This window comes from Ammospiza nelsoni, chromosome 1 (assembly GCF_027579445.1).
Source record: "Ammospiza nelsoni isolate bAmmNel1 chromosome 1, bAmmNel1.pri, whole genome shotgun sequence".
NCBI classification, from domain to species: domain Eukaryota; kingdom Metazoa; phylum Chordata; class Aves; order Passeriformes; family Passerellidae; genus Ammospiza; species Ammospiza nelsoni.
The window spans coordinates 67,819,033-67,845,656 of NC_080633.1; the positions used below are offsets into that span (position 1 = coordinate 67,819,033).

Sequence of the window (26,624 nt, forward strand, 5' to 3'; positions counted from 1 at the left end):
GGGAGCTGAACTGAGATGTGGACAGATGCCTCTCTATAGCATCATGGAAACAGCTCCATCATATACAAATATATGCACACTATATACAAATCTGACCCCAACTTGAAACAGATTGATGCTAGCTTTGTCATTTGTATTACACAACCCATTCCAAAACCCATTCGAGGAGGGTTATTTATTTTCTAAGCTATAAACACTGCAGTTGAATCAATTTGCCCTTTAGATTAGAAGCTCGGATCACATTTGTATAAATATCCTGTTGCAAAGAGGAAGACTTTATTACCACTATAACTGGCAGCTAAAACCAACAAGCGCCTTAACCCTTAAGGAATTGTGTTCCATAGAACAGGAACATGGTCCCCAGGCAGTTGCTCTGCAGGGCACATTTATGTCCACACGTGTCTTTTCATGTAGGAGGAATCTTCCTGACCATCATGTTCCCATATTTCATTCTGGGTGCAAACAAAACTGTTTAATAAACTGACCATTAACGTACCGTATCTTCCTTTGATCACTAACACAGGCCACTGTGTTTTTCATAGATCAGTTGTTTGGACAGTGTGGGAGTGTTTTGAGGTCTGCATTAGCAGGATATTTACACTTGAAAACATACTGATGATCCAAACCAAGAACTAACATCTTTGATCAACCATAAACTGCCTTCCCTAGTCCTGACCTGACACGTCTCTGGGTGAGGGCATGGAAGTTTTGAGAAAGAAACTGTTTAAATAATGATCGGTTTTCAGGGACAAACTCATTTCTTCCCTTCCTTTGTAAAGGTCTTGTTTACATGGCATTCCACTCCCAAGAGGTACCAGAAATCACAGAGGGCTTTTTCTTCCACAAAATCAGTCCTGCACTTTAGACTCAAGTCCAGGTGCCAGGTTTAGTTGTGTGTTAGTACCACACAAGGGAGGAGAGTTGAGGCTGTGTAGCTCCTGCCTGCTGAAATTAAACAGTTTGCCAGATACAGCCAAGGTGGGACAAGCACCTGGAAGCTGACAAAGCTGACACCACTTACCTTCCTAAACTAATGCTTTGGCAAAGGTCCCTGTTTCCTGCATGTTCCAAAAGAGGGGAAAAAAAAAAAAGAAGAAAAAGATCCCACCCTAGTGTTCAAACAGCCCAGTCTCTTAAAACTCTGGGGGGCCAGAAGCTGAAGGGCAGCAACATCCGCCAGATGTGTCACCCATTCCCTCTCCCAGCATCAGCCCCTACAGCCCACAGCCTGTTCCAAAACCCAGCCATCCCCCTCAAAGCGAACCAGATGTCACCTCAGCCCTGCCTGGTGAAGCCTCTTCTCCACACAATCCAAAAGGCATACCACTGATGGCTGGCCACAAGCTTGACCCATCCATCCCAGGATTTCATTAATCACCTCGCAGCATCCCACTGACAGCTCCAGCAGTTTGTGTTATGACAAAACATGGCCATTAACCATGGTTTGGTTAAAAAACAAAAGCTTCATTTCTAGGCACTATTTTTCTTACCTTATGAAAGGGTGGAAGGAATGGGGAGATGAAAATATTACTGACACAAGTGGGTCAGTATTAAAAATGTTTTCTTTTTTGAGAGAGAATGTACATAGACCACACGGTCCTCAATGTGAGTTTCACTGCCTCTAGCCCCCACAAGTATATTTTTCATATTTCTGATGGGACAAAGTCACATCTCTGCCCAGAGGTTTTATGCTATTTCAATCAGCATTGATCTCTGATCATTCATGCTCTCTTTCCATACATGTCTGCCTAGAAGACAGCCTCAAATGGGCCCATGTAGTCCCTGATATTAGCCTTGTCTACAGTGGCAAAAATCAGTTTGGTAATTCAGTAACTGGCAGAAGTTTTAGCCTCAGGCTTGGTTCCATTTTTAGCCATCAGGGAGCAGCCAGCAATGCCTCACGAATCCATGCAGCAGCGCACATCTGGGCTGGAGTCACACGCTCTTGCTGTTACTGTCCAGATGAGCTTTTTTTTCCCTTTGCTCAAGTAATACTGAATTAAGCCACTTCATTACACTTAATTGGAGCCAAGGGATATTTCCAGGCTCTGAGCTTTGGTGAAGATTTGTATTTACTGAACATTTGTCTTATCTCCTGCCCTGCCAAACTTGTTTCTCTGATAGAAGCAGGCAGGATCCTTTTTCTTTATATTCCTCCCCCAGAGGTGCATGCTGCCTTTCCCTTGTAGACTCCTGGTTTAAATCCATACATGCCAGCTACCCTCTTAAGAATCATTTGTGCCCAAAAGTATTTTAGGAGCTACCAAAAATTGCCCCAGACAACTGTTAACCTCATAAACACCACGATTAACATCGTGTCTTTGTCTTTGAACTTTCTCTGCAGAATGGAAATCTTAACTGAGCAGGCACCTTCTGCAGCCCTTAGAGATTAATTGTCCTGACCAGAAGGAATATATGTCAGCACAAAAAGATGAAAAAAGATGTGACATCGACTCCTCTCTCTCACCTAGCTAGACTTCAAGATCTTTACAGATCCTCCTCATGCAATAAAATGTCATAAAATGTCAGGAAATATCAGGCTGTCATTCAAAACCATTAATCTAAAGGAAGTGTGACACAACTTTTTTAAATAGTTTTTGTTTTTTTAAGTCAAAGGCAGCTGTTATTTTCTGGCTCATAAGATGTTTTCTAAAATTCAATAGAAGCCTTACAAATATTTAGCAAGTTCCTTTAAAACCCAGTGCTTTCTTTTTCTTATAATTTAACCTGCCAGTGTTCTGATCTGGAAAAGAGAACACGGTATTCCAAATTAATCCACTGAGACAAGAGGGGAGAAAAAAACATTTTGGACTTTTTCCCCCCAGTAAAAGCAAGTAAGTGAATGGATGACCAAAACCTATAATCCCTCAAATAATAGAGTTTCTTCAGGCATACCAGAATAATCTGAGGCATTTTCCCTCTCCATACAGAGATATTAGCAAGCAGCTAAATACAATTTTTTAGTTTTGTTTTCAAGAATATTTAGAGGCCAAAGTCCACCCAGGTCACCAGTGAGGGTGAATGTTTGTAACCAATGTAGTCAGACCGCCACTGAATGTAACACTGAATATGCAATATACAGTTTTTATGATCTTAACTCTTTTAGCATCTGCATATTTTTAATAGAAAGAGGACAATTAATAAATATATATGCACTTTTTCTTACAGATAATATATATAAAATAGAAAGCCTACAGCCTAAAACAGAAAGCTGTACAGAAAATAGAAGCCTATCCATGTATTAATAAAGAAGCACACATTTTCAAATATGATTTTATATTTTACACATACAGAGTCCTTTAAGCTGAAAGAAAAAAAGAATGGAAAAGGGCATGTCCTTTCTACAGCTGCAGGAATCTGTGAGCCACATCTTGTCCACCTCGGTGAGGATGATGTGACAAGTCCCACAGACTCATCTGAAGTACAAAATGCTTCAGCCAAACGTCTCCCTCCTTCCCACCAGTAAAAGTAAATAAATAAAGCAGGAAAAGAAACAAAAAGGGAGCCTTGAGGGACCGGATGAGTCAGGGGTTAGTAATGAACTACAGACACTCATCCCTGGGTCAGCGGTTCACGCCCAGCCCCTGTCAGGAGGGACAGGGAATTGCTGGCAGCAGCCCGGGCCTGGAGGAAGCCTCGTTAGGATTCCCAGTCCCAGCGGCGGGATCCCCTCCGCATGGCCGCCAGCAACGGCAGAAGGGAATGGAAAGACCCAAAATACTTGGCAGCTCTTTGGCAGAAACCACCCTGGGGATCCCCACCAGGTGCTCCTGCCTCTGCTCTGTTTGTAGGGAGACCTCTAGCACCCAGGGATGCCCAGGACACACAGATGCCAAAGGACATGTCCCAGCTTCGCAGTGCAATCCTATTTTGGCATGCTTCTGGTATGGTGTGTGAAACAGAGATACAAGGTCCCAGCATCATTGCTGCACACAGCCACTTTCAGAACAAAAAATTTCTAAATTTGTTAGGAGCAGGGTATACTAGGGGCCATATTCTGTACTTTATCCAATTCTTTATTCTCTTTCCCACATTGCTTGCTTGCTCAGTTTACTCTGAAAAAATGTTTTATCCACATAAAAGTTGACAGTTCTCCTACTCTGTGCCCTGCTTCAGTGACTGTCACAGAGCAGCATATCAATTTCTTACACAGCTGCTTGGCAGAGGTTTCCTTCCTGCTCCAGAGGTGGGATCTCTACTTCTGCAATCTGAAGCAGACCAACACTCGCCATTTTTTCTGCAGTGTGTCTCCAAATGAACAATATATCTAACATCTATGAAATCTGCAGGACTGTCTGGACTTTGATCAGTTCTTCAACTGGGCACTGATGTAACTAACATCCTAACCAGCATGCACAACACCCCAGGAGGCACTCCAGTAATCTCCAAGTTGAAGCACAAAGGGAACACTGATCTCCCAAAACCCACAATTTCTTCCCCATCACCTAAGCACCCAAGTATTTCTCTCTTTTCCCCAGAAGCCACACTCCCCACAGAACAACCACGAGCTATTTAATGTTGCCCTAAGAACTGCCAATCACCAAAGGCTGATCCCTCCAAATGGTACCAGTGGAAAGGCTGGAGAAAGAAGGAGCAGAAAGGAAAATGCCCATGAAGCCTTCAAAGAGAAAACAAATTGAACTATTTTCAAACACTGCTGGTTTTGATATTTTTTTTTAATGCCTACAGCAGAGGAACAGTTACAGTCCTGACAAGTTTCGGTAGAAGTAATGAAACACTTTTGTACCACAGCATTACTCTGACATTTAATTGACCATGTATTTCCATCTTTTAGCCTTACATGATTCCTCCATCTGAAACATTACTCTTTTAAAATTAATCACTCCATTTACACTTGTTTGGATTTTTGTGTCACAGTTTCTACCCTGCCTCTCTCACTTTTCCTCTTCTCATTGCCACTGAAAGACCAGAAATTATTTTGTATCTGTGGTCAGCATGTTGAATTTTCTTCTGTTTTATTTACTTTAATATAAGTCCAGCTGAGAGCAAATCAAGTCTGAGCTAATTACCAGTATTTTTCAAACAGGCTGCTAGTATTAAGTTGAAAGGGGATATGTGAGTCTCAGTACACAACAGCAATGCCAGCAGCGCTTTAAAAATCTACTGCTTCTCAGCAGATTCTTTCTTTATTTAAAGACAAAGCTTGCAGCTAAGTCACACCCTCATTCACACCCTGCCATGCCCATTTCGCATAAGGAAAGGACCATGCAATAACATAACCCTGTTAACATGAACAAACCTATATTTATTTTCAGCCTTATCAATACTATTGCACAACCTCAGCCTTCTCCAGGACAGCAGCATGTGGCACAGAGCAAGCCCCCTCCTGCATACCTGTTCTGATGTTCCTGCAGCACCTGGTAGATGCTGATAAGGAAGGTTTGGTTTTTAAAGCTTCCCAAAACGCAGTCCTTGTAGATCCGAAACTCAGCAGCTGTGACGGCCTCGCCCTCAGGAATCTGAGACAAATTAAATTTGAATTCCTTGTGGTGCCGCTGGTGAGGCGTGAACTCCTTGTCATACTCAACTGCAGATGGGAAAAGGAAAGAGAAGCAAAAAAAAGGAACCATGACTAAAATTTAACAACAAAAGATTTCTACATGCTGCCACCTGTTCCTTCAAAAAACCCAAGAATCTTGTTTTTTTTCTCCAAAGATAGCCCTGGTGAGTGTCAGGAAAACTTATGCAATTAAAGCTTTTCAAATACAGTACTAAGTGAAGATGAATGTTCCTGCTCTCTAGCCAATTCCTTTGGGATTTCCTACTTTTTAAAGAAAAGCCAACTTTGATAGTGAAATATGACCATGCATTTTGCTCCTGTGCAAAACTCTGAACCTTGTGATCACTCCTGGCATTTTCCACCTGTGGCTCTCCAAGTTCTTTACAGCATTTCCCTAAGTCTCATAGCTCTCTTCCAAGCAGGGAGACATGTAGCTCCATTTTGCTTTAGCACACACAGGCACAGGCAGAACAAAGTGACAGCACCAGGTCAACCAATTCCCTAAGTGCCGTAACACATTCTGTTCTTCTGGTCTGTACACTAGCCATTGGACCATCTTTTGAGTGAATACAATTAACATGACATTTATTTTGAGGGTTAGAGCCAACCAGAGCCCCCTCTCCTTTGCAGAAACTTATTTAAGAAGGCAAGAGCTGAAGAGTGATCACTTTTAGTTTCTGGTCTTAGACCTCCTTGGGTATACCCTCAGGCACAGGATTTAAGACAGACACAAAGCAGAATTCCTCCTTCTTTAGGTCTCAGGATTTGCATTTTCTCTGTTTGAGGCTCCCTTTGCAAACTCTGCTTCCAGTCCCACTCTTGTATTACTTGATTAGATCTCAGTTTAGTCTGACTTTGATTAATTGTTTGTTATTTTTTCTAATTTTCTACTAGAAAGTGCTTAAAACATTAACATATTATACAAACATACAAAATTACATCTTCACAAGCCTGAGGGGACAAAAAGTAAAAACAAAAAGCCATTCCCACCAGTGGAACTGAAGGAGTGGATGTCAGTGATGAATAAGTCACCATTACATTATCATTAGGGACATGATTACGTGCACAGGCAGCAAAGGAAGAACAGATCCCTTTGAATATTTGTCTTTGTGGCCACTTTGTGTTGCTCCCCCCTGCCCCCATTGAATACATCAGACTGCAAAGGCGTCCACAAGCCTACTCTCACAACATCCCCATGAGGTAAGCAGCAATGCCTGTTCTCCAGCTGGGATACTGAGTCACCGGGAGAGCGACTTGTCCAAGGACAGGCGGCGGAGGCTTGCGGCAGAGCCAGGAATGACAGCCAGCGTGCCTGAGGTTCGGCACTTTACCCACAGGTTACCTCCCTGAAGAACAGACATCTCCCAGCTGCTGGAAACAGCGCATGGAGACTTTCCCCTCCACCTTGCCCAATTGCCTGCTCCCCCTCATTCTCCAGTCACAGTTTCGTCCGTCCTCTCCCTTTCCTTTGGCAGCTCTTCCATGTGAGCTGCCTCATCTGGCTGGGTCCATGTCCTGGCTCCTCGTGAGACAGTTAGTCACATCCTTCTCTTTGAAGCTCACCTGGAAATCTTTTCTCCTCTGCATAACTGCTGCCAAGCGTTCTGTGGGACACCACACTGGGAAATGCCATGTTAAGGGCTGCCACAAGGCAAACAGGCAAATTCTCAAACTGCTGTCAGAGTCAGACACTGCCACCAATTTTGTTAGTCCTGCACTGCATCTGTCTGAGCAACTCATATGTCAAACAACAGACAAATGAGGGTGATTGGGATCTATGGCTTCCAGAAATGAGGTTGTGACACCCAGCACCTCCATCAGAGACTGCATCAAGGCCAATGAAGGTAACACACTCCATTCCAGTGCCACCAGGAATTACCTCTCTGGCTGTTGGTTATGGGTGATCTGGGCTTCCCTTTGGAGCACCTGCCCCCCCTGTATTTAATGGAGATTGATTCCAGTAATACTGGACTGGTTGGTGTCACTTGGATGTACGTCCTCTGAGAGAGGACCTGAGCTGCCCAATCCCTCCCCATCCTGAGGAGAGTCCCACAGGATGCACTTCCCAAAGGAGAGGAATCATGTACTTTGAGAAACTTGTAAGCAGCCAACCAATGAGAAACGGCGTTGGGCTGCTTGCAGCAGGACATGCCCCGCTTGGCCCATTTACTCACTGCTAAAAGACGAGAGGATGTAATGAATGGTGAGGGAATGTCTAAATCCAGGGGTTTGGAGAGGCACACGTATGAAGCAAGAGCTCTCGATTTAGAACTCGCTACATCCTTGCTCATGGGTGCAGTGAGCAGCTGAAGCCCACACCCCCTTCCGTGCTGTCACAGGGATGAGCTGACCTACGGGCGAGGTGCAGTGAGGCGGCTTCTCCCCAGGCTCGTGGCTGAGTGTGATAAAGAAGAAGCAGGAAGAGCAAGGGGAAGGACACAACCAGGATAAGCAACAGAACTCCATCAGAGTGCCAGAAAGCTAAAATTACACCAGAGACAGCAAAGGAGTCATTGATGCTTCCTGCCAGCCCTTGTCCTACATCCACATGTGATATGGTCTCTCCTTGCACACAAGAGAGCCTGGAGCTGTCCCACACAGCACAGAGCTCAAAATGAGCCCAAATATCACTCTTTGTTGTTCCTTTCTGACTTCAAGCTGGCTACAGTGGCCTGACCTCCACTCATCACCACAAAATGTGCAGTTTAAAAGGGATATAACCAAACTCTAGTCCTTTAAATCAGTATTTTCCCACAATCCTCTCCTAAAACGTCAAATACAAGTCACAAGGGGAAGAAAAGCCTACCAAAACAACTACCACAGAGCATGACAAGTAGAAGCAGGTATGATGTTTGACTCCAATTACCCTTTCTCAGTTTATAACTTGCCTGATATATTCACAATAGTATTTTCCTGTTTTTTTCAAACTTTCTTCCTTTATCCCTGTTCTTACCCAAATACACCACACAATCATAGAAGCTGACTCAACTGATTACAGGGGAAACATTCAGACTGATTTCGTTATCAGGCTTGGCAGAATAAACAACCTGAAACACACAAACAAGGAAATCTTTTTTTAATCCTTCAGATTAAGCAATTCAGCTCATTCTGTTAAAAGAAAGGCAGATTTCTGTTATAAGAAAGAAATACTGCTAAGATGATGGTGTCCTCCTCCACTGGGATCAGTTCAGAAGCAGCCCAACAACATCACAGGATGGAAAAAAGCCTACATTAAGCTTGTATGAAGCAAGTATAAAAGTTTAATGACTTGGAAAGTTTTTCTGGCTATGTATCTTCCCATGATACAATGGAGGGTGGATTTTTTTTCTTTGTGGGAGTGGTGAGATATTTAAGTTCTATATACTCATTGTCACCCCATCAAGCTAATAATCAACTGTTTTCATTCAGCAAGACAGCTTAAAAATATAAAATGCCAACAGTCTTTCTCTGGGGGCTTTTTGGCCCCCTGGAAACACTTCATTTTTAACAAAGAAGTCAAGTTTTAGAACAGTAAAATTTGGAAAGGCAAGATTCAAGCTGCTGGTTCCCAGGATTACCCAGTCAGGATTGCTATTGCATTACAATGCATCGGATGAGCTTGTATTCAAAGTACAGACAGCACACACCAAAATGCAAGGCAACAGCAAAAAGCAGAAATAATTTCTCAAGCTGCTTTCCCGTTATTATTTTTTCCACATGAATACATTCGGGTCAGTCTGACCGGAGATGTGAAATCCACAGCTAATTTCCGTCTGACGATGGACATAAGAATGTCCCAACTGTGCAAAGCTCTTGCAGGGAAAATCAGGCAGCTCACAGCTGGGGCAGGTTGGAAGGTAGAAGCCCTGAGTGGTGTTGGGCCGCCGTTACCTTTTCCCAGAGTGCTGGCTGGAACGTTAGGACCAAGCCAGGCAGAACCAGTCTTTGTGAGGTCATGGCATGAACTACAGCCTATAAAACTCATCTTCATGGTCAGACTGTATTATCCCAAACATTACTATTCTTTTACTGGAGTAAGTCCTTGGAGGTTACAAATCCAGGCCTGCACATACCAGGGCAAGTTGGAAAAGGAGATGGCAAACAGACTTTAGCCCATCACGAGCCAGAGGGACTGCCCATTCCACCATGGGGGTCTGCCCCCATCCAGGCTGGTGGCTGCTCCTTTCCTTGCAATGCAAAGGAAGGTGTGAGCACTGGACATGGGACTCATCCCCGAGTTTTCACTAGAGCCCATTTCGGAACAGACTGCCAAAGCGTGCAGAAAGAGTTAACAGAGCAGCCTGCCAGTAGCTCTTTACATTCCCCTTAACAAATATTTTTAAATACTATACAAACACAGCACTATTGTTGAGCAGTTAAAAAGGCAAGAATGGCAAAATTAGGGTTACTGTGGTTTTTAATTTTGTGTATTCTAATTCTAACCCAGTCTTGCAATAGCCAATTTCAGCACAAAATGTCCCTGGTTTAAAAATAGCGTGCTGCTTACAATACTTGTTACTTTAAAAACACTGCACAGAAAAAAAAATTAATTGAGAAATTAACACATCTATTTTGGCAACTATACCATCCACTTCCATTTGACTATGTAGGGTGCACCTTGGACCAAAGGAAGCATAAGTCTAATGACAGCCATGGAAATAAGTTCTCCTTCTGCATTGGAATTTTAAGCATTTCTTTTTGGATCTAAATCAAACCAGTATGCAGAAATAACAGGTCAAGAGCCTTTCCTGAGGAAACACAATTTTCACTTAGAACAGCAGCACCAAGTATCATATCTGGTGATTTTCTCCAGTTCTCAGCTGCTGAGAAAAGTGTTAGGTCAAGTGTTCAGGTGAGAATTAAAATACTGGCTTAAGAAAGTTTCCAGTTCCAACTCTAATAAAACAAAGGCAAAAATACTAACCTAGAGCTCTAAAAGTAATTTTTTAAAAATAAATTTCCTATATAAATAATTATTATTTCCATGACAATGTGCCTCGGAGGGCACAGGGAAGGAGTGGGGTTGCAAATTAATAAGATAGGACTATTTAGGACCTTCTGCATCTGTCCTGACCCCAGCAAAGCTGAAACTGCAGAAAAATCTTTTGCACATCAAGATCTTTAATGGTGACTTGGTTTGCAGGGCCACAAGCTCCAGGAAAAGTAGCCAGGATTCACAGTCTACTTATGCAAAGTGAGTTTTGCATAAGTGTTCCTGAATTCAGGATTCAAATGAAAGTAGTTCCCTTTTATTTCTTATCAGCCTGTACACATGACTCATTCCCAAATAAAATGAGAAAACATCTGAAAACTGCAATTGCTAACATGAGATTCACTACCACATCTACATAATCAGCACAAAGGCAATTCCTCTGTATTACATCACCAATTTCTGCTCTAAGTCAACAGCATTTATCATATCTGGAGCAATGAAGTAGTGTACTATGCTTCAAATGCTTTAAGCATTACTAAAGCTCCAAAAGTCCCCTATAATAAATGGACCATGTACATATGTGACTGATCTACTGCTGTGAACCTACACTGGCATCACCAGAATTTCTTTAATATTGGCAGACAATAGCTTGCACAGAACAAAATTCATGTAAGCTTAATTTCCCCCTCCTTGATCTTGGTCCACAGTTGCAAGTTGCTTCTTTGGAAGAAAAAGAGAGTAAGAATGGAGGTTTGTACATCCAATCTGAGGGATGTCCAACTTTAGAGCAAGACTCAGTCTTCATTTGGGTCTTATAATTTGCCTTCTGTTTCACAGTGGATCTACATGGATGGGGTCTGCAGCGCATTCCTTCTACTCTGAAGAGATGCCCACAATGTGCCTGAAGGCTTGTTTGCGTTTTCCAAATCCATCAGGTCAATCTAAAAAAAGATACCAAGTCTCCCAAACAGTCCCACATCTCTGACAGATGATCACAACTGCAGAAGCATTGTTACTGTTAAAGATTAAAGCTGACATTTCTTCTTAAAATAAGCAGCATTTCCTAAACACTGTTCTAAAAACTGCAGAGTACAACCCAACGAGCACAATGTACCAGTTTAATATCTTCAGATAGGAAGGAGAGAAGACTAAAAGGCTTTACAGGTACTTTCTGCAGTTTAACAAGGAAATAGAAGTTACATTGCTCTAGGTGGACCTGCAGGTTCAAGAGCAGGTCAGCAGCAAAAGCAGATGTCTCCAGAAAGTAGTGAGGATGCCTCAGAAAAGGATCACTGCTGCCTGTTTTTCACACTTCCATGTATACAATGTGTGCCACTGTCACTTGGGCACCAAGATAAAGAGATAAATGGTCCATCCCACTGCAGTGACATCCTAAATCCACTATGGCTTATGGACAGGACTGATCACTTTCTCTCTACTGTAAAGACCCAAAAGAAAGCAAAACCTTCCCCTTTTCAAAACTATGATTTATTAACAAGCCATTTCACAGGTGGTGAGTAGGACAATTCTTTAAAAGTGAAGAAACTCAGATGAGACATTAAAATACAAGGTCTGAAAGCAAACCCTTCCTGCCCAACATGCACAAGAGGTAGGGAGATAATTTCTTCCCACCTTGGTCTCAGCCCAGCAACTTCAACTACCTTCTGCAAACACAGGAACTCTACACAGCCTCCTAGAATCTCCTAAAAAAAGACTGTTTCTTTCGTTTATCCCAGTCATGATGAGGGATTCATCACCTACACCAAGTCTGCTGCCCATTGCTCCTGCTGCTGCTCTTGTACATGACAGATCTTCCTAAATTCCCTCCTCCCCCTTCATCCATTTCTGAAAAGCAGAATGAGCAAAAATAACTAACTCCAAAAAGAAGCAGTCCCTCTTCTTCTCAGACATCTCCCCTGGATTTTCAGCACAGTATTCCAAACAAACTGACCAAGGTTTGCTCTCACGAATAAGAGCATGTAAAAGTTAGCTGCAACTCCCTGATGAACTTGTCCCACATCCACAGGGGTAAAAGGCAGTTTTTAAACATAAAACAAGGTCAAGATTCCTACGGTTCAGTCTGGCATTGCACCATTTGCTGATCCCTCTGGGTCCAGCTGAGGTGGGTTGGACACAACAACCAGCTGTGCAACCATAAATTTAATGCAATTTTAACTCAATGCCCAGACACCTTTACAATAACATGAAGATTCAAGGCCAACAAACTCCAAAAGGATGCCTTCTTCAAAACAGCTCTAATATCACATCTGGGCTGACACAATATAAAGTGGAATTATTCCACTGGCTTTTGTGGAGTGATGCCAGTTTACAGCCAGTGAAGACCTGGCTTTATGCTCAATAGCTGTGTGTGCCAGAAAATAATGACTCAGAAAATAACCCATCATTAATCCAATCCCAATGTAATTATGGAGATTAAATTTAAACAATAGCAAATCTTTCTCTAAACATAACACTCTACAGAAGAGCTTCAAAGGAGGAGGGGTTTTTACTTTTGGATGAAAAATGCAACTGAGCTCTTCTTTGTTTCTTTGTGCTGGGAATCAAGCTGGAATCGGCTTGTAAAATCAGATTAAAATAGTTGCACAACAGTTTCCTTTCAGGATTCTTGAACCAAAGGCAGTCTAAAAATCAAAATAATGCCCTAATCAAATACATAATACCCATGGGACACCAGAAAGTACTAGAAAGGCATTTTCACATAGACGCCTTCTGCAATGGGAAGAGGCAGCAGTGGGGACCAGCCTTGCTCTAGCACATGATGGGAACAGCTAAAGCAAAACTGAGGTGAAGGAGAGCTCTTGGCAAAGTGCTCGGGGGACAGCTAAGCCAAGAGGCTGACTGCAGGCCACCAGCACCTCTGCCACCAGCACTCACTTTGGGGCTTCCTGGGCTGTCCCCTTTGAAACAACAGAGATCGCTTTGCAACTGCTTCCACAGCCGCCTCCTTCGTTCCTTCCCCGCAGCTTCCCAACACAAATGTTAACAAAGCTGGTGTTTTCTTTCCATATGCTGGCACATATGGCAGGTCCCTGCACTGCAAACAGTGTTGTATCTTAGGAAAACAAAACATCTTTTTGCTTAAGAGATGCCAAACTGCTTTATCAAAGGCACTACTGTTTGCATTTTTGTGGCAATATTAATGCAGTTCCCACTGAGAAGCTGATAAAGACTCTGACTGCAAAAACACCCCTCTGGAAGAAGTGATCTGAAGCTATTTCTGTATTTCGTTTCCAAATAATTTGTGATTAAAATAATATTATGCTTTTCAAAAAGCATTTCTATTTCACAGCCAGGCTTCATGCATGCACAGCCAGCTTGCAGGAGGGGAGAAGCCGATGCTGCCAGCCCATCAGCACAGAGACACGCTCAGAAGTGCTCTGCAGCTGTGCACATGGTGGGAAGGGAATTCTCCTACTGCTCCTGCCTGCTTCCTTGGCTTAGCACTGGCTCCTGTATCCATACCCACACAGCAACTGCGTGGGACACTCAGAGCTGCCCACAGAAATCTCGCAGCGTTTCCCACCCTCCAGGTTTGCCACAGGTCACGCTGCATTTCCTGCTGGCACGGCCACTGGCACGCAGCTCCCTGGAAGCACAGCTGCCCTGGATGCACCGACTGGGCCTGGAAATATTTTCAGAATGTTTTAAATGGCACAGTCATCTCGCACCATCTCTCAAAATTATTTGTCCTTCTGCAGGATTTAAGGCAGGACAGACCAATTGACTCACGAGTTTGAGTTAAATTTCAAAATACAGGTTGTGCAAAGTGGGGAAGTTTTTTTAATTTATGGGCATTACCCTCTCTGCTTTTCTTGCAGGTGAAGTTTTATGTTTGTTGGTATGACTGTGAATCAACCAGCAGCAAGTAGGAAAGCAGGCAACAGATGAATGTTTGCAATTTCAGATGCAAGTTTTCATTTTGTTGAGCACTCATCTCTTGGCATCACAGGCAGGTTTCAGCTTTTCATTTAATAGCCCAGCTGAGAAAGATATCTCCAGAGCACAATGCAATCACTCCCCATAAAAATATTGTCCAGAGCATTTATAAATTTTTGGAAAAGATTAATCCAGCACTCAAGACTCAGCTACACAGAATTCAGCCCTGCTCCAGAGGTTGTCAGGCTGTCCTGGAGACTACACCACCACTGTAAGGGCATGGCCATTGCTGACATGACTTGTGACTCCAGCTGATACCATGAAATGCTGTCACCTCACTTATTGTTCAGTATTTAGTATTTTACACGGGGCTCCAATTTCAAATGACTGAATTAAGCAGCATCCAGCCAGAGACCACCAAAGAGCATGGGCTTTGGGGAACAGGCAGGGCACTCTGTGAGACAGCATGAGGGACACCAGACTTGGCATGAGCCAGAGAACAGAAGATACAAGGAAGGAGGAAGCACTGCCCCTAAGAAGGACAGAAAGTGGTCACAGGGATAAAAAGAGTAAAATCATGGTCTGGAGACCCCAGAAATTCCCTACCTTTAACATGACTACAAAGCAAACACTCTTTGTGACAGTCAAGGCAAGAAGATGCTACAGCTCTGAAGACTGAGGAGAGCAAATGCATGAAGTGCCTGAAGAAACAATCTAGTTTTTTAAAGACTGTTACTCCTGGCCTTGTATATTTGTCCAAGGAACAGCATGGTTTGTAAGTGAACCTCCCTTCAATGCATCCATTCACTATGTGCTGGCTTAGGACACTGATCCAGAGAAAGGGGTTCCAACATGCCACTGGGATGGGAGATTCTCAACCACCACTGGCATTGAACACCACCACAACTTTAGGACAACTCCCTGTGCCAAGTGAAAGAAACAGTGCCTTGGATGACATTGATCTACACAGAGTACTTTTGCTAAACCCACTATTTCTCTTGCCACCCTTCTTATTTATCACGACTTCCTCCCTGTCCTTCTGTCCTGGTCATCCTGACAGGTTCCCTGAAGGTTCAGGCAAGACTCTCTCAGGCCCAGGAAGCTGGCAAAGAGAGAGGATGGGCAAAGAAGGATGGAGGAAGGCACAGGAAAGTCTCACCACTTCCACAGCCTTCTCCAGCAAAGGCAGGAGGGCCGTGAAGCTGCTCTGCTCACTGTGCAACCCTAACACATCTGGGAAGTGCTCAAGAGCAGCAACCATGAAAACTGAAAAAAAACCCCAGAAATCCTAGAATATTTTACAGCAATGTGAAATAAGTGTTCCTCTTTCTGAGGCAATAACATCTTGCAAAGCACTCTTCCCACACTACCCCTGTGTCATGATTTGCCCCCACCATGCACGCAGCCAGAGAGAACCGGAGGGAGCTCTTGGCATGCCTTGCTCATAAAAACCGAGATCTCCTGCCCTACCATGCCACTGAACTCCCTTTTTTAAATCTGTCTACTGGCCATGCCAGCAGGGTGCAATTTGGGAAGTGACTTTTTTACCTCTGAAACCTCATCTGCTGTCAACCAACATAATGATATTGTGGAGAGCCAAGCAGCCGTCAGACGTTTAAAAATTTGCAGCTGCAGTGGGCGGTTGGAGCAGAGGTCAAAAAATGGTCATTAATAGTTTTACCTAACCTGCAGCTTTCAGCTGCTCAAAACACAGCCTTAAAAAGAAAAGAAAATGACATCACACAGCTTTAACAATCTGCTTAGGAGTAAAGAATTTCATTCCTTAAGAACAGAAATTAAGAAAAAAAAAAAGCCTTGACAAAAATGCCTGGTTTGACTAACAGCTTTGGTCTAAGCCTTCCTTTTTCATTATATTTTTATATTCCCATATCCCACAGTGACCAGAAGCATACTTGGAATGTCTCTGTCCATCTGATAAAGCCATCAGTGGCAGCAGCCCTGCGCCGGGCCTGCGGGGGACACGGCTCCTATTCCCAGCTGCAGAGCACAGTACCCAGCCGGGGGAAAGGCCAGGGAGATGCAGTGCTTTGGGAGTGATGGGAGACTCCCAGGCAGGGCAGGGAATCCTAGGAAAAAAGTAAGACTTGAGGAAAAGCACCATTAAAAGAACTATTAAAAGGGGATTTGTGGAATAATCCTTAGTTCCACATAGTTGGCCTGACTTACATACAGTAGCATAGCTGGGTAGTTCACCTGAAAAACATCCAGCAGGAAAAGGGACAGACTTTGCCAAGTAATACTTTTTTTTTTTCCTCCCCTTTCTCCCCACCCCCTTCACTTTCACCAAATACCCAAAGCAATCCTTGGGGCTCTAGGCATTTAAAAATCAAAACTTGTCTATAAATGTTCTTAAAGTAATAGCTCATAAATTGACTCCGAAAGGTCTCAAGTTAACGAATACGAAATTAATAAACTTCACTGGTTTAAAAAAACAACCTGGTATGTTGGCATTTCTGGCTTTCAGTTTATCTTGCCTTTTTTTCTGTAAGTTATCAGGTTCCTGGAGACAGAATTTAAAATGAAAAAAAAGAGAATGTGTTAAAATTTTCAGCAGAGCTGCTTGCCCACAAATTAATTTTTAGACATTTGGCTTCTATATCTTCACTCCTTGCAATCATGTCCTGGCTGTTTGGCTATCCCAGCATTTCTCTGCCCCACCCAATCCAGCCTTGTCATCACTGATTTTATTTTTCCGCTCTTCTCTCTTAGTAATGCCCTCCTCTCTTGCCTTGACTGGTCGCATGCCAACCTTGAAGAAAAACATCAAAACTCTTTCAAATTTGAGTATACATAAATATATAGAGAGAAATCAATTTAAATAAATGCTTACAACAAATTTCTTCTTAAAATACATCTTTTATCTTTTGTTGTGCCTGAAGTGTTTTTAATGTTGTCAACAACTAAATTACCCAGACACAGATTCTAGTTTATGACTCAGTTTATGATTTAGTTTGTGACTATTTATTTTGGTTTATGACTTTAGGCACATTGGTTAAAAAAATTACTTTTTTTTTCCTTAAGTCCTTTAAAGAATTTTTTAAGTTACAGCAGGAAGGTAATGCTATGTATCTGACAGTATTAACAAGACTCCATGGAGACAGCTGCCATACTTACTCAGTTTTTATTTGTGTTTTAATAAGAAAACCACCTGCCATAAGAAAGTTTGGATCAGGTTAGCACATTAAAGCACACTTTTTACGAACATATAGACAGTGGGGGGAGTTGAAAAGCACCAGACTTTTAAAATGCAAATTTTTCTCTCCTGCACACCAAGCCACCCTAACAAGTGAGGCTGTGGCTTCAGCAAGTGAATCTTTTTTTTAGGCTATTCTCTCACAGACACAGCAAGACTAAAGCTTTTATAATGTTTGCATGCAGAGAAAAAGGCAATTAATTATATGGCATGTCCTAGTGAAGAACTTCCTCCAGTCAAAATAGGAGAACAGGAACCTCAGTGTTATATAATTGATGTTATTAGCTGCAGCTGCTATCATACTTGGAGAAATCTCCAACTCAGAAACAGCAGTGATGAAGTGCTCCAAGATGAGTAATCATCTGCTTGATATTAAGGGGGGGGATAAAAAGGATTCTAAAAAATGTGCTCTCTGGTACAGTAACAGTCTCAGATAATTGCCAGGCAGAAAACACTGTGAGATACCAACAGAAAAACACACCACATTTAAAGTGTTGTCTCCATGAAACTGAAACTGGGGAGGGGAGAAGTGGGTAGAGAGGAAACCCCTTATATTTGCCTAACCTATATGAATGCAAATGCTCACACGTGTGTTGTAACAAGATTGGGGACTTTGAAAGCTCCAATCAGTAGGTGCATGAGCAAATATTTATTCTGATCATTCCAACTCTCTGTGGTTTGTAAATCCCTGAGAAAAAAAAACTGCAGAACAAAGCAGTCTAGACCACAGAATCTGGCTATTGTATGCTAGTTGGAAAATTACAGGAAATAGACCAAGTCAAGAAGGGATTATTTGGTGGATTTTTTGTTTGTTTTCTGAAGACCTGTGACTACCTGATATATGTGCACTTGTTCGAGTAGCTGATGAGAATTCTTTTCAGCATTATTTCAAACATAATAACTACAACATTGAATTCCACATGCTTGATGTCTTGGTGAGGTGTTGATGTATATAACCTTCCAGATTCTTTCTGACCCACACTTTTCATCTGAAGACATTATAAAAAAACCAACCCTAACCTGAACAATGTCGCCTTTGTATTTCAAGATCCTGAAGAGCTTGTAGCAACATTATTTTTCTCCCTGATACTCAAATGCATGGCAAGAATCACTCGATATCTTTCCATCAGAGGAAAATCTGAGATGGAAAATATTTTAGATAGGTTTATCTTACTGGGGATAGCATCCATTCAAAGTATTAGAAAGTCTTTCCAACCAGTATTAGAAAACTTTTTCTATGGGATGAAAAGAAAAGTTTCTGCCTTTACCATGTGGAAAATATCAATATCTTGAGCAACTCTGCTTTACGCTGAGCCAGAAAGAGTCTGGGTTAAACAGAGCTCCCAGCTTCTACTGTAGGCACTGAGATAAGGCTGGGAACCTAAAAACACCCTGGCAAAGACAAAATATTTTCTAATAAGTATTTCCATAAGAAATGCTTTTCTCATAATTATGCTTTTAATATTTTGGAATCTGAAATATATTTTTTTTTCCTACTAGGGAAAACCAAAGCAAAAATCACAGTAAGCTTTTTCAGTGGGAAGAAATGTTTTTTAAAGCTAAGATTTTATTCTCTCTACAAAAAAGCCTTGATACTCAACAACAGCAAAAATGATACAAACCTTTTTGAGTAACTATTTTAGCCTCATACATCTAGCTCAATTTTATGAAAAGTTTCTTTCCTCTGCCACTGCCTTTCTGCTGTTTCTTCAGCAGAGCAGCAGCAGCTGGGATGGCAGCCCTGCATCCAATGCATTGTTTGTCACAGGACCAGCCCAAGCTGCATCTCACCCAAAGCAGCTCAGAGCATGGGCAGTGACCTGATAACTAACCTTGAGATAAGGTTATTACCCCCTGTGATTTGCTACACTCAAATGTTTGGTTTGGCTCATTGTGTCACAGACCAGTCCTGTTTGGGTACTGTGGGATTACAAACCACAAACATCAAGGTCTTCAGTCAAGTATCTGAACAGTAAGACTATGTAATATTTCATAAAGGAGTCAACTCTACTCTGCACACAGAAGAAAGAGTGATTGAAAGGCTTTGAAGAGACAGTCAAATGTGAATTCTGCTTTCAGAATGGATCAAAGGGAGAAATATTATCTAGTCTATCCATAAATTAATGCAAGTTTAGCTGGATTTGCTAAGGTTTTTAGTTTTGGTTACATTGCTAACAGAAAAATGTGCCCCGATAAACTTCCCCAACTAGTGCATATATAAGTGTGGAATCAAGTACATGCCAATTCCCTTTGAATAAAAAAAAAATTTTGCTATTTTAAAATAAAGAGAACCATGAATGCAATAGTTCAATGCCTTAACACTTACAACCTGCTGTTAGATACAAATAGCCAATGCTCAAATTAACATTCTCTGCTCCATATTCATGATGTCCTGCATGCAGAACAGCAGTAGAGGCTAAAGCTGCACTTCTGTACAGCTCAGGTAAAGCTGTGGGACGTATTTTCACTATATTCTTCTTAAAAAACTTGCATTTTTTCTATATGCAGTTTTAATCTTTTCTTTACTGACATGGAATAGTTTTCTTCTTAAAACTAGAAGTTTCTGAAAGGCTGCATACTCTTACAAAACCAGCACAGGCTGAATCAAAAGTCTTTCGGGCTGATATGTCATATTCATGAATATGACATATATCAGTCCAAAATACAACAAATATTCCTTCTATCCCTACCTTTCACACCTTGTCCAAGGAGATACAGCTTACAAGTTCAAATATTACAAGTTCATGCATTAAGCAACAGCAAGAAACTCCCCCTCAGAACCCCTTTCAAATGCAGCCATATTTGCAAGGAAAGTTATGGTCTTGCTTGAATTCCACATAACTGGAAAGCAGAGCTTCAACAGGGAATGATACTGAATGAGGAGCAAATATTTCTTATTTATATTCCAATTTGAAATACTTTACAAACTTTATGGCTACCATCACAGCTCAGATGCCTTGCAGGGAAGCATTAAATGATGAACGTCAAGGAACACACCCAGGGGTCTTGGGATCCTGAAGTTGTCATAGGGCGAGAAATGGAGCTTCCATTTCCAAAACCTCAATGCTTCCAAATGGATGCTCTTTAATGTCAGACTGGAACCAAAACATCCTAAAGTGAACATACACCACTGAAATCATATTTCACTGAAGCAAAAGGTTTCATGCTAACAGTACATAAAAACTTGTAAGAAAACACAGATTGCTAGATGGAAATAGACAAATGGCCTAATTTCACCTCAATAGAGGGCAGAGCAAGCTAAGAGAAAGAGATCAAAGAAACCTGACCCAGTTTCATAGAAGTTGCTGCTTTATGAGGTAGAATCCAAAAGTACACTTAAGCCATTCCTGGTAATTCACAAAGAACTCAGCTGAGCTGAAACAATTATCAGAAACACAGCCTTGGCCCTTCTGGTTTGAGCAAGAAGGCTCAACCAAAACCATGCCTGACACTCCTGAGTTATGTGAAGAACTGCAATCAAAGCAGTGCCCCAATTAAATGCTCTTTAGGACAAGTGCTGGAATAGCCACACCTTTCACAAAACTGCAAGGGGTAGGTAAAGAACTATGAAAACCCTTTTCCATTCTTAAACCGTTGTTAAGAGACTTGTGAAAACCCCTTCCCACAAAAAAAAACTTCTCTTCAAGTTATTTTACCAACTGCATTTTGCTTTTTTTTTTGCTTTTTTTCCCCCAATATAGACCTTGGAAAGACCTGGAGAACCAGAATGTAAACTATTTTGCAGCTTCCCTTACAATGCCCTTCTTTCTACAAGATGAAATATTTTGCTGGCATCCATAGCAAATCTATATTTTAATACCAGTAGCATGATGGAGAAGCAAGGCAATTTAATGGTGGAAAATATTCTACTTGATTTTCCTCATTTCCCAGTAAAATTGGCTGAACTTTATTTGGCTGTTCACCTCCACCAACTCAAGACTAACATCTGCTTTTTGGTCTATGTAGGTAATAGAAAGTTTCCATATATTTGGAGTTCATTTCGCATTCCTATAGATAGCAGAAAACTGTAAAAAAGTTTGCATTTGCAGAAAATAGCATCCACATCACAAGGTACAGGAGCAGACATTCAGAAAGACTAGAAAATGCAGTATCAAATACTGCATAATCCACCTTGCTCAATAGCTATTTTAAGTCCTAAAAATCTACTCTCCATTGCTTGTTTAGTATACATGCAGGCACTTGGTAAACTTTTATCAGGTTGCAAATGTTACAGTGTAAAAAATGTGTTTTTAGGCCATTTCTTAATTTTTCCTGTAGATGTAACTGTGTTTTATAGCTGGGAAAGGGCTCTGGGGCAGATAGCATGGCCAAGCACCAGTGTAGGTGCATTAATAAAGGAATGAAACTCTCCTTCTGATTTGATCAACATATGTAATAGGATAATCATGGATAAACTGCAGTTCTTATGCTTCTTTCTCCTGCCCACTGGCTGCACCTTTGCCATGACTCACAAAACATTGTTGGCATGTGGGTTTTCCACCCTCCAACCGAGTTGCTTCCTTCCAAGTGTGCGACCCCTTGCTCTCTCACTAACACTCACTAAACCAGCAGTAGTGGGATGGGGTATAAATGCTTGCCTTCATTTGGGTGATAAGAGACTGGCAGTAGATAGGTCTACACAGATGTTCAAATTCACTATTTTCTTGTCTGTTGAGTTTGCACCCACATCATGAAGGCCTCAGGTCCTCCATTCCACCAGTTATCACCTAGGGAGGGCCATGGCTTTGTATCCACCCAAAGTGCTACATTAGCTCCAGCAAGAGACATTGCCCACATCAGGAAGGGAGAAGGACCTCTGTGGCACATGCACCCCATCCACTTCTCGTGCCTCTCAAATAAGAGGTCAAGACAATTGTTATAAAACTAAATTCACATCATGTTAAGACCTTCCTTTGTTCTAGCTACAGGGACGAGGATGTTTGCATACTGCATTGTCAGAGTCCACTGGTGAGACACTGGGAGGAGAGGATGTATGTGTGCTACTCTCTCGAGAACCTGAAAAGTCAGAGAGGGAAACAAGTTACTGGTTCCCCAGTCACCCCCAGCACACTGACCAGGAGAGCAGTGGCAAGAACTTAGCTTTTTCTTACCCAAAACAGAGGTTCATCAAGGGAGTAAGAATTTTGGAAACATGAACTTTTTCTGCATGTTAGATTTAGCTTTGATTAATTGGACAAGGGGGAAAAGGCTTTTATGATATATACAAACCCAGTTGGAAAGCACATAAAATAGAATTTATAAAGCTGACAAAAGCCTCTGAGTGTGAAAATGTGAATTTTAGCCTCTTTTACATGCAATCAAGGCTAATGAGAGGATTGATGCAAGAGGCTCTTTCCAGAAGTTTGACTGGCCACAGAAATGTTCATGCAAGCTCAGGTGCCAGTGCTCTGCCAACTCAGTGCAAGCCCCTGGCACACTGGAGTGCCAGGACATGGGCTGGAAGCACCAGCCCAGATCCCAGGAGGATACAGCTTAACTTCTAATTGCAGGTTTTAAATGAGTTAGAAACATATGATGTGTTGGAGTTGAATGGGGTTAAGCCACTTGTCTAGACTTAGCCAACCACACTTTGAAATAAAGCCTTTTAAGACTGAGATTATTCAGTGCAGTATTTTGAAAGCTTTATGCTACTGTACTCAAAATGCTGGGGATGGAGTGAAAACAGAGAAGACAAATCCCCTTCCACAGGGCAGCTGAATCTGAGGTTTGATCTACAAATAGTTTAAATCCCCAGGAAGAACCTGCAAATGCCCAGAATAAACTCCCTATTCTTTGTCTATGGAACCTTTCCCACTTCATCCCAGCCCAGATACAGCCTCAAGTTCAGATATAAACCCAATTCACCAGCTGCAAAAGCTTAGAAGAGATACTCACAATAAACTGCCCCTCACTTAAAAAAAAAAAAAAAAAAAAAAAAAAAGAAGAAGAAGAAACACTAAACAAGTCTCTTGCTACTGGCTTGCTTGTGGACTCTGAAAATCCCTAATGGGTGGTGAGTGGGATGTGGTCAGTGGTCAGCAATGTCTCCTGCACACACACACTTTCTCTGCAGTCCTCAATGGAGAACAGAGGTTGTCTGTGTTTGATTTCTGAACCACATTTTCATCCTTTTCTGCCTGTACCCAACCACAAAGAAAAAACAGCATCCGCACAGTGCATTCTTTTCCCAGCTTGAGCTGCTCCTCCACTTTTCCTTGGGACAGCTCATTTGCTAAAAAGTGCTTCATCTCACAGCAAGGTAAGCTGGGATGCAAAAACCAGGACCACAAGTTTATTTTTTGGGGACTGCCAGCCAAATTAGCTCTTATAGGGATGTAGATCTATTTCTGTCTGCAAAGGATTATACACTGAAACCACTTCTGACAGTCCAAGTTAAACTGCAAAGAGGAGGAGGGTGGGGATGGGGTAGGGGGTGAGGCCCTTCCCAATGTATGGATCAAAGACAAGAGTGTATATCCTGTCATTGCTTGAAAGCACTGGAATTTTTGCCAGATTATATGTGGTTTTCAAATTAAAAAAGAAGATGACTCTCTGCTTTCCTTACAGTCTCAAGATTTCAGAAGTTTAAGGAAGCATCAGAAATAATGAGAAGCGGGTGATGCTGGTTATTACTGTGGTTCAGCCAATTGTCCAATTTCCCCTGCATCTCAAAGTAAATAAAAATAGACAACTCCAGTGTTGGCAGGGAGGGGGAAATATCAACATCTTTGTAAGCCTTTCTGTTTCCTAAGAACAAATGTTCAAATAAAAAAAAAATAAATTCAAAACCAGGATCTCAACTGAGCTATTTGTTCCACTGAGTCCAGAGTAACAGATTGTGACACATCAGCTTAATGTTCAAGACTGTGAAAAAGGCTCCTAAAGAAAGATTTACAAGATTCACTGTTTTCCTGTTTTAGAAACATCCCTCCATCAGGCCTTGCTGATCAGAATATTTCCTTTGACATTCCAACAACAGAAGCTGTGAGATGACCTTGAGAGATTATACACCTAGAAGAAAATTGACCTTAAATTTTGAAACATTTAATTGATTGTGATTCCTTGTACTAAATCATACTAAAAATAAGCCACAAAGCAATATACACTAATTTAACTCATCTTCCCACTGTTTTATGCAGCCACAAAATCAACACTGACATAATCCATGCCTTTCTGAAATAAATGTGCCAGCAGTCTAGGTTAAAGGAAAGGTCTGAATGAAGAATGTTACCACCAGAGAAATGTGTTCCTCGTAAGATTTTATACTGTAGAGACTATTGCATTCCTTTAAAGTTATGACTAAGGCAAATTGTCCACATGCCACTCCAAAAAAGGCAGTATATTAAGCAGTTTCTTAGCCAGTCTTTCCTGAATTATTTAGACTTAACAAGGAATGATAAACCATCACCAAAAGTGATATTCCTGACAAGGTAGAAGAAGACATCAGTTTCTTTTAGCTACTTGTGTTAGACATCTACATTTATCTACCACAGTAACAATGCCAGAAGTCACCAGAGATACTGTGTGGTATTTTGGAAAAGTTCACGGAAGGTTTTTAAAATGTGGGCATTAGGAGGGCACTCCATCATCACCTAATTTTTTGCCACTAAGATGGCAATAGAAACTGCAACCTTCACCCTTCTGGGTAAGGGCTTTTGGGGGCTTTGGTTTTGTTTGTTTGGGGAGGTTGTTGGGTTTTTTTCTGTTTTTGTTTTTTGGAGTTTTTTGTTTGTTTTGTCTGGTTTGATTTTGGTTTTGCTCAATTGGGTTTTTTTTCAGTTTTTTTTTCAGTTTCAGTATATGACAGAAGGAATGTAGAAGGCAAAGTCAGAAATGGCAAACTCCCAGTTGAGAAGTAACAACACTTTCTGGCTTGACTTAGGTTGGACACTTACTCTCCTCTCATAGTCCAAGACTGACATGTTTGTGTAATGTAATTCATCCTGGCAACCTTTGAGGATGCAAGAGAACAGAGACTGCCAGGACCACTCTGTGAAGAACAATAGGGTTTGAAAAAAATATGTTCTTCTGGCTTTGTTTCAGCCCTCCACTGCCAGCAGTAATAGCACACTATATTCCTTGAAACAGTTGAATACCAAGAAGTCCCAATCACAGACATCCACAGGGTTAATTCTGTATTCTCAAGAACTTCAGTTTAAAATGCATTAAACATTAATAGTTTGAAATGTTATGAGCCATAGCGTTGACCTGACCCATTAAAACAGAGCAATCCCTAGGGGTGAAAAGCGTGTAGTCTTTTTAACCTGACACTTCACACTTCAGCAGTAATGAGACTAAAACCCAAATGAAGTCATGTGTCGCTTTGACTGGAGATAAACAGAGCTAGCTCTGCTTTATTTGATGACCTCCCATAGTGTGGGAAGGCTCAGCCTGAAATTTTTCACATACATATCTAAGGCATTGAAGCTCTTGTGACATTTTTCATTGTACAGTATTTTATGCTCTCATTTGAACCCTTTGATACTTCTCTCTGGGATTCTATTTTGCCTTAAATGGTTCTGCAAGTTCCTTTTTGAAACAAAGGCTGCTAAACTCACTGTTGATGCCATGTTTGTTTTCTTTCGTCATAATGAAGTCCTAAGTAATTGATTCATAGTCCTTCTCTTTACATGAAAACTTCAGCATGACCCTCACTGGGAAAGAGCTGGCTTCATTCCAAGTATCTGATCCATCTGTATAATTAAAATGCCATCTATTTTGAACTATTTAAAACAGAGATAAGCTGTGAGAAGAAAAGCAACATGGCTAATGCAAAAAAAACCAAAAAAAAACCCCAACATCAGCATCTTAATGTCTGAACTCTGTAAAGTTATCATAGGAAAACATTTAAGTCGAGTCTCCTATTCAAGCTAATCACTGTCTAGATAACAATCTCACCTGTACTGAATGGATCCAAAGCCTTTCTCATACCTGTATATCAGTATATGATTTCAAAATTCAAAAAGCATGAGGCATGAACTACACATTGTTAGACATTTACAATGAGCCCATGTGCGGCAGTCCAACTCACCGAGTGAGTCAACATCTGGCAAAAGCCAGTTTGTTGTATAGGAAAATAT

At 41.6% G+C, this 26,624-nt stretch overlaps 1 protein-coding gene across 1 annotated transcript in view; it reads right to left on the reverse strand.

Moving 5' to 3' along the window:
- Window positions 1-26,624, reverse strand: part of BMP6 (bone morphogenetic protein 6) — an 87,515-nt gene that overhangs the window by 19,575 nt on the left and 41,316 nt on the right. Inside the window, exon 2 of the mRNA XM_059466905.1 lies at window positions 5,356-5,548. Coding sequence (XP_059322888.1) covers window positions 5,356-5,548 — 193 coding nt within the window. The remainder of the gene's footprint in view (window positions 1-5,355; window positions 5,549-26,624) is intronic.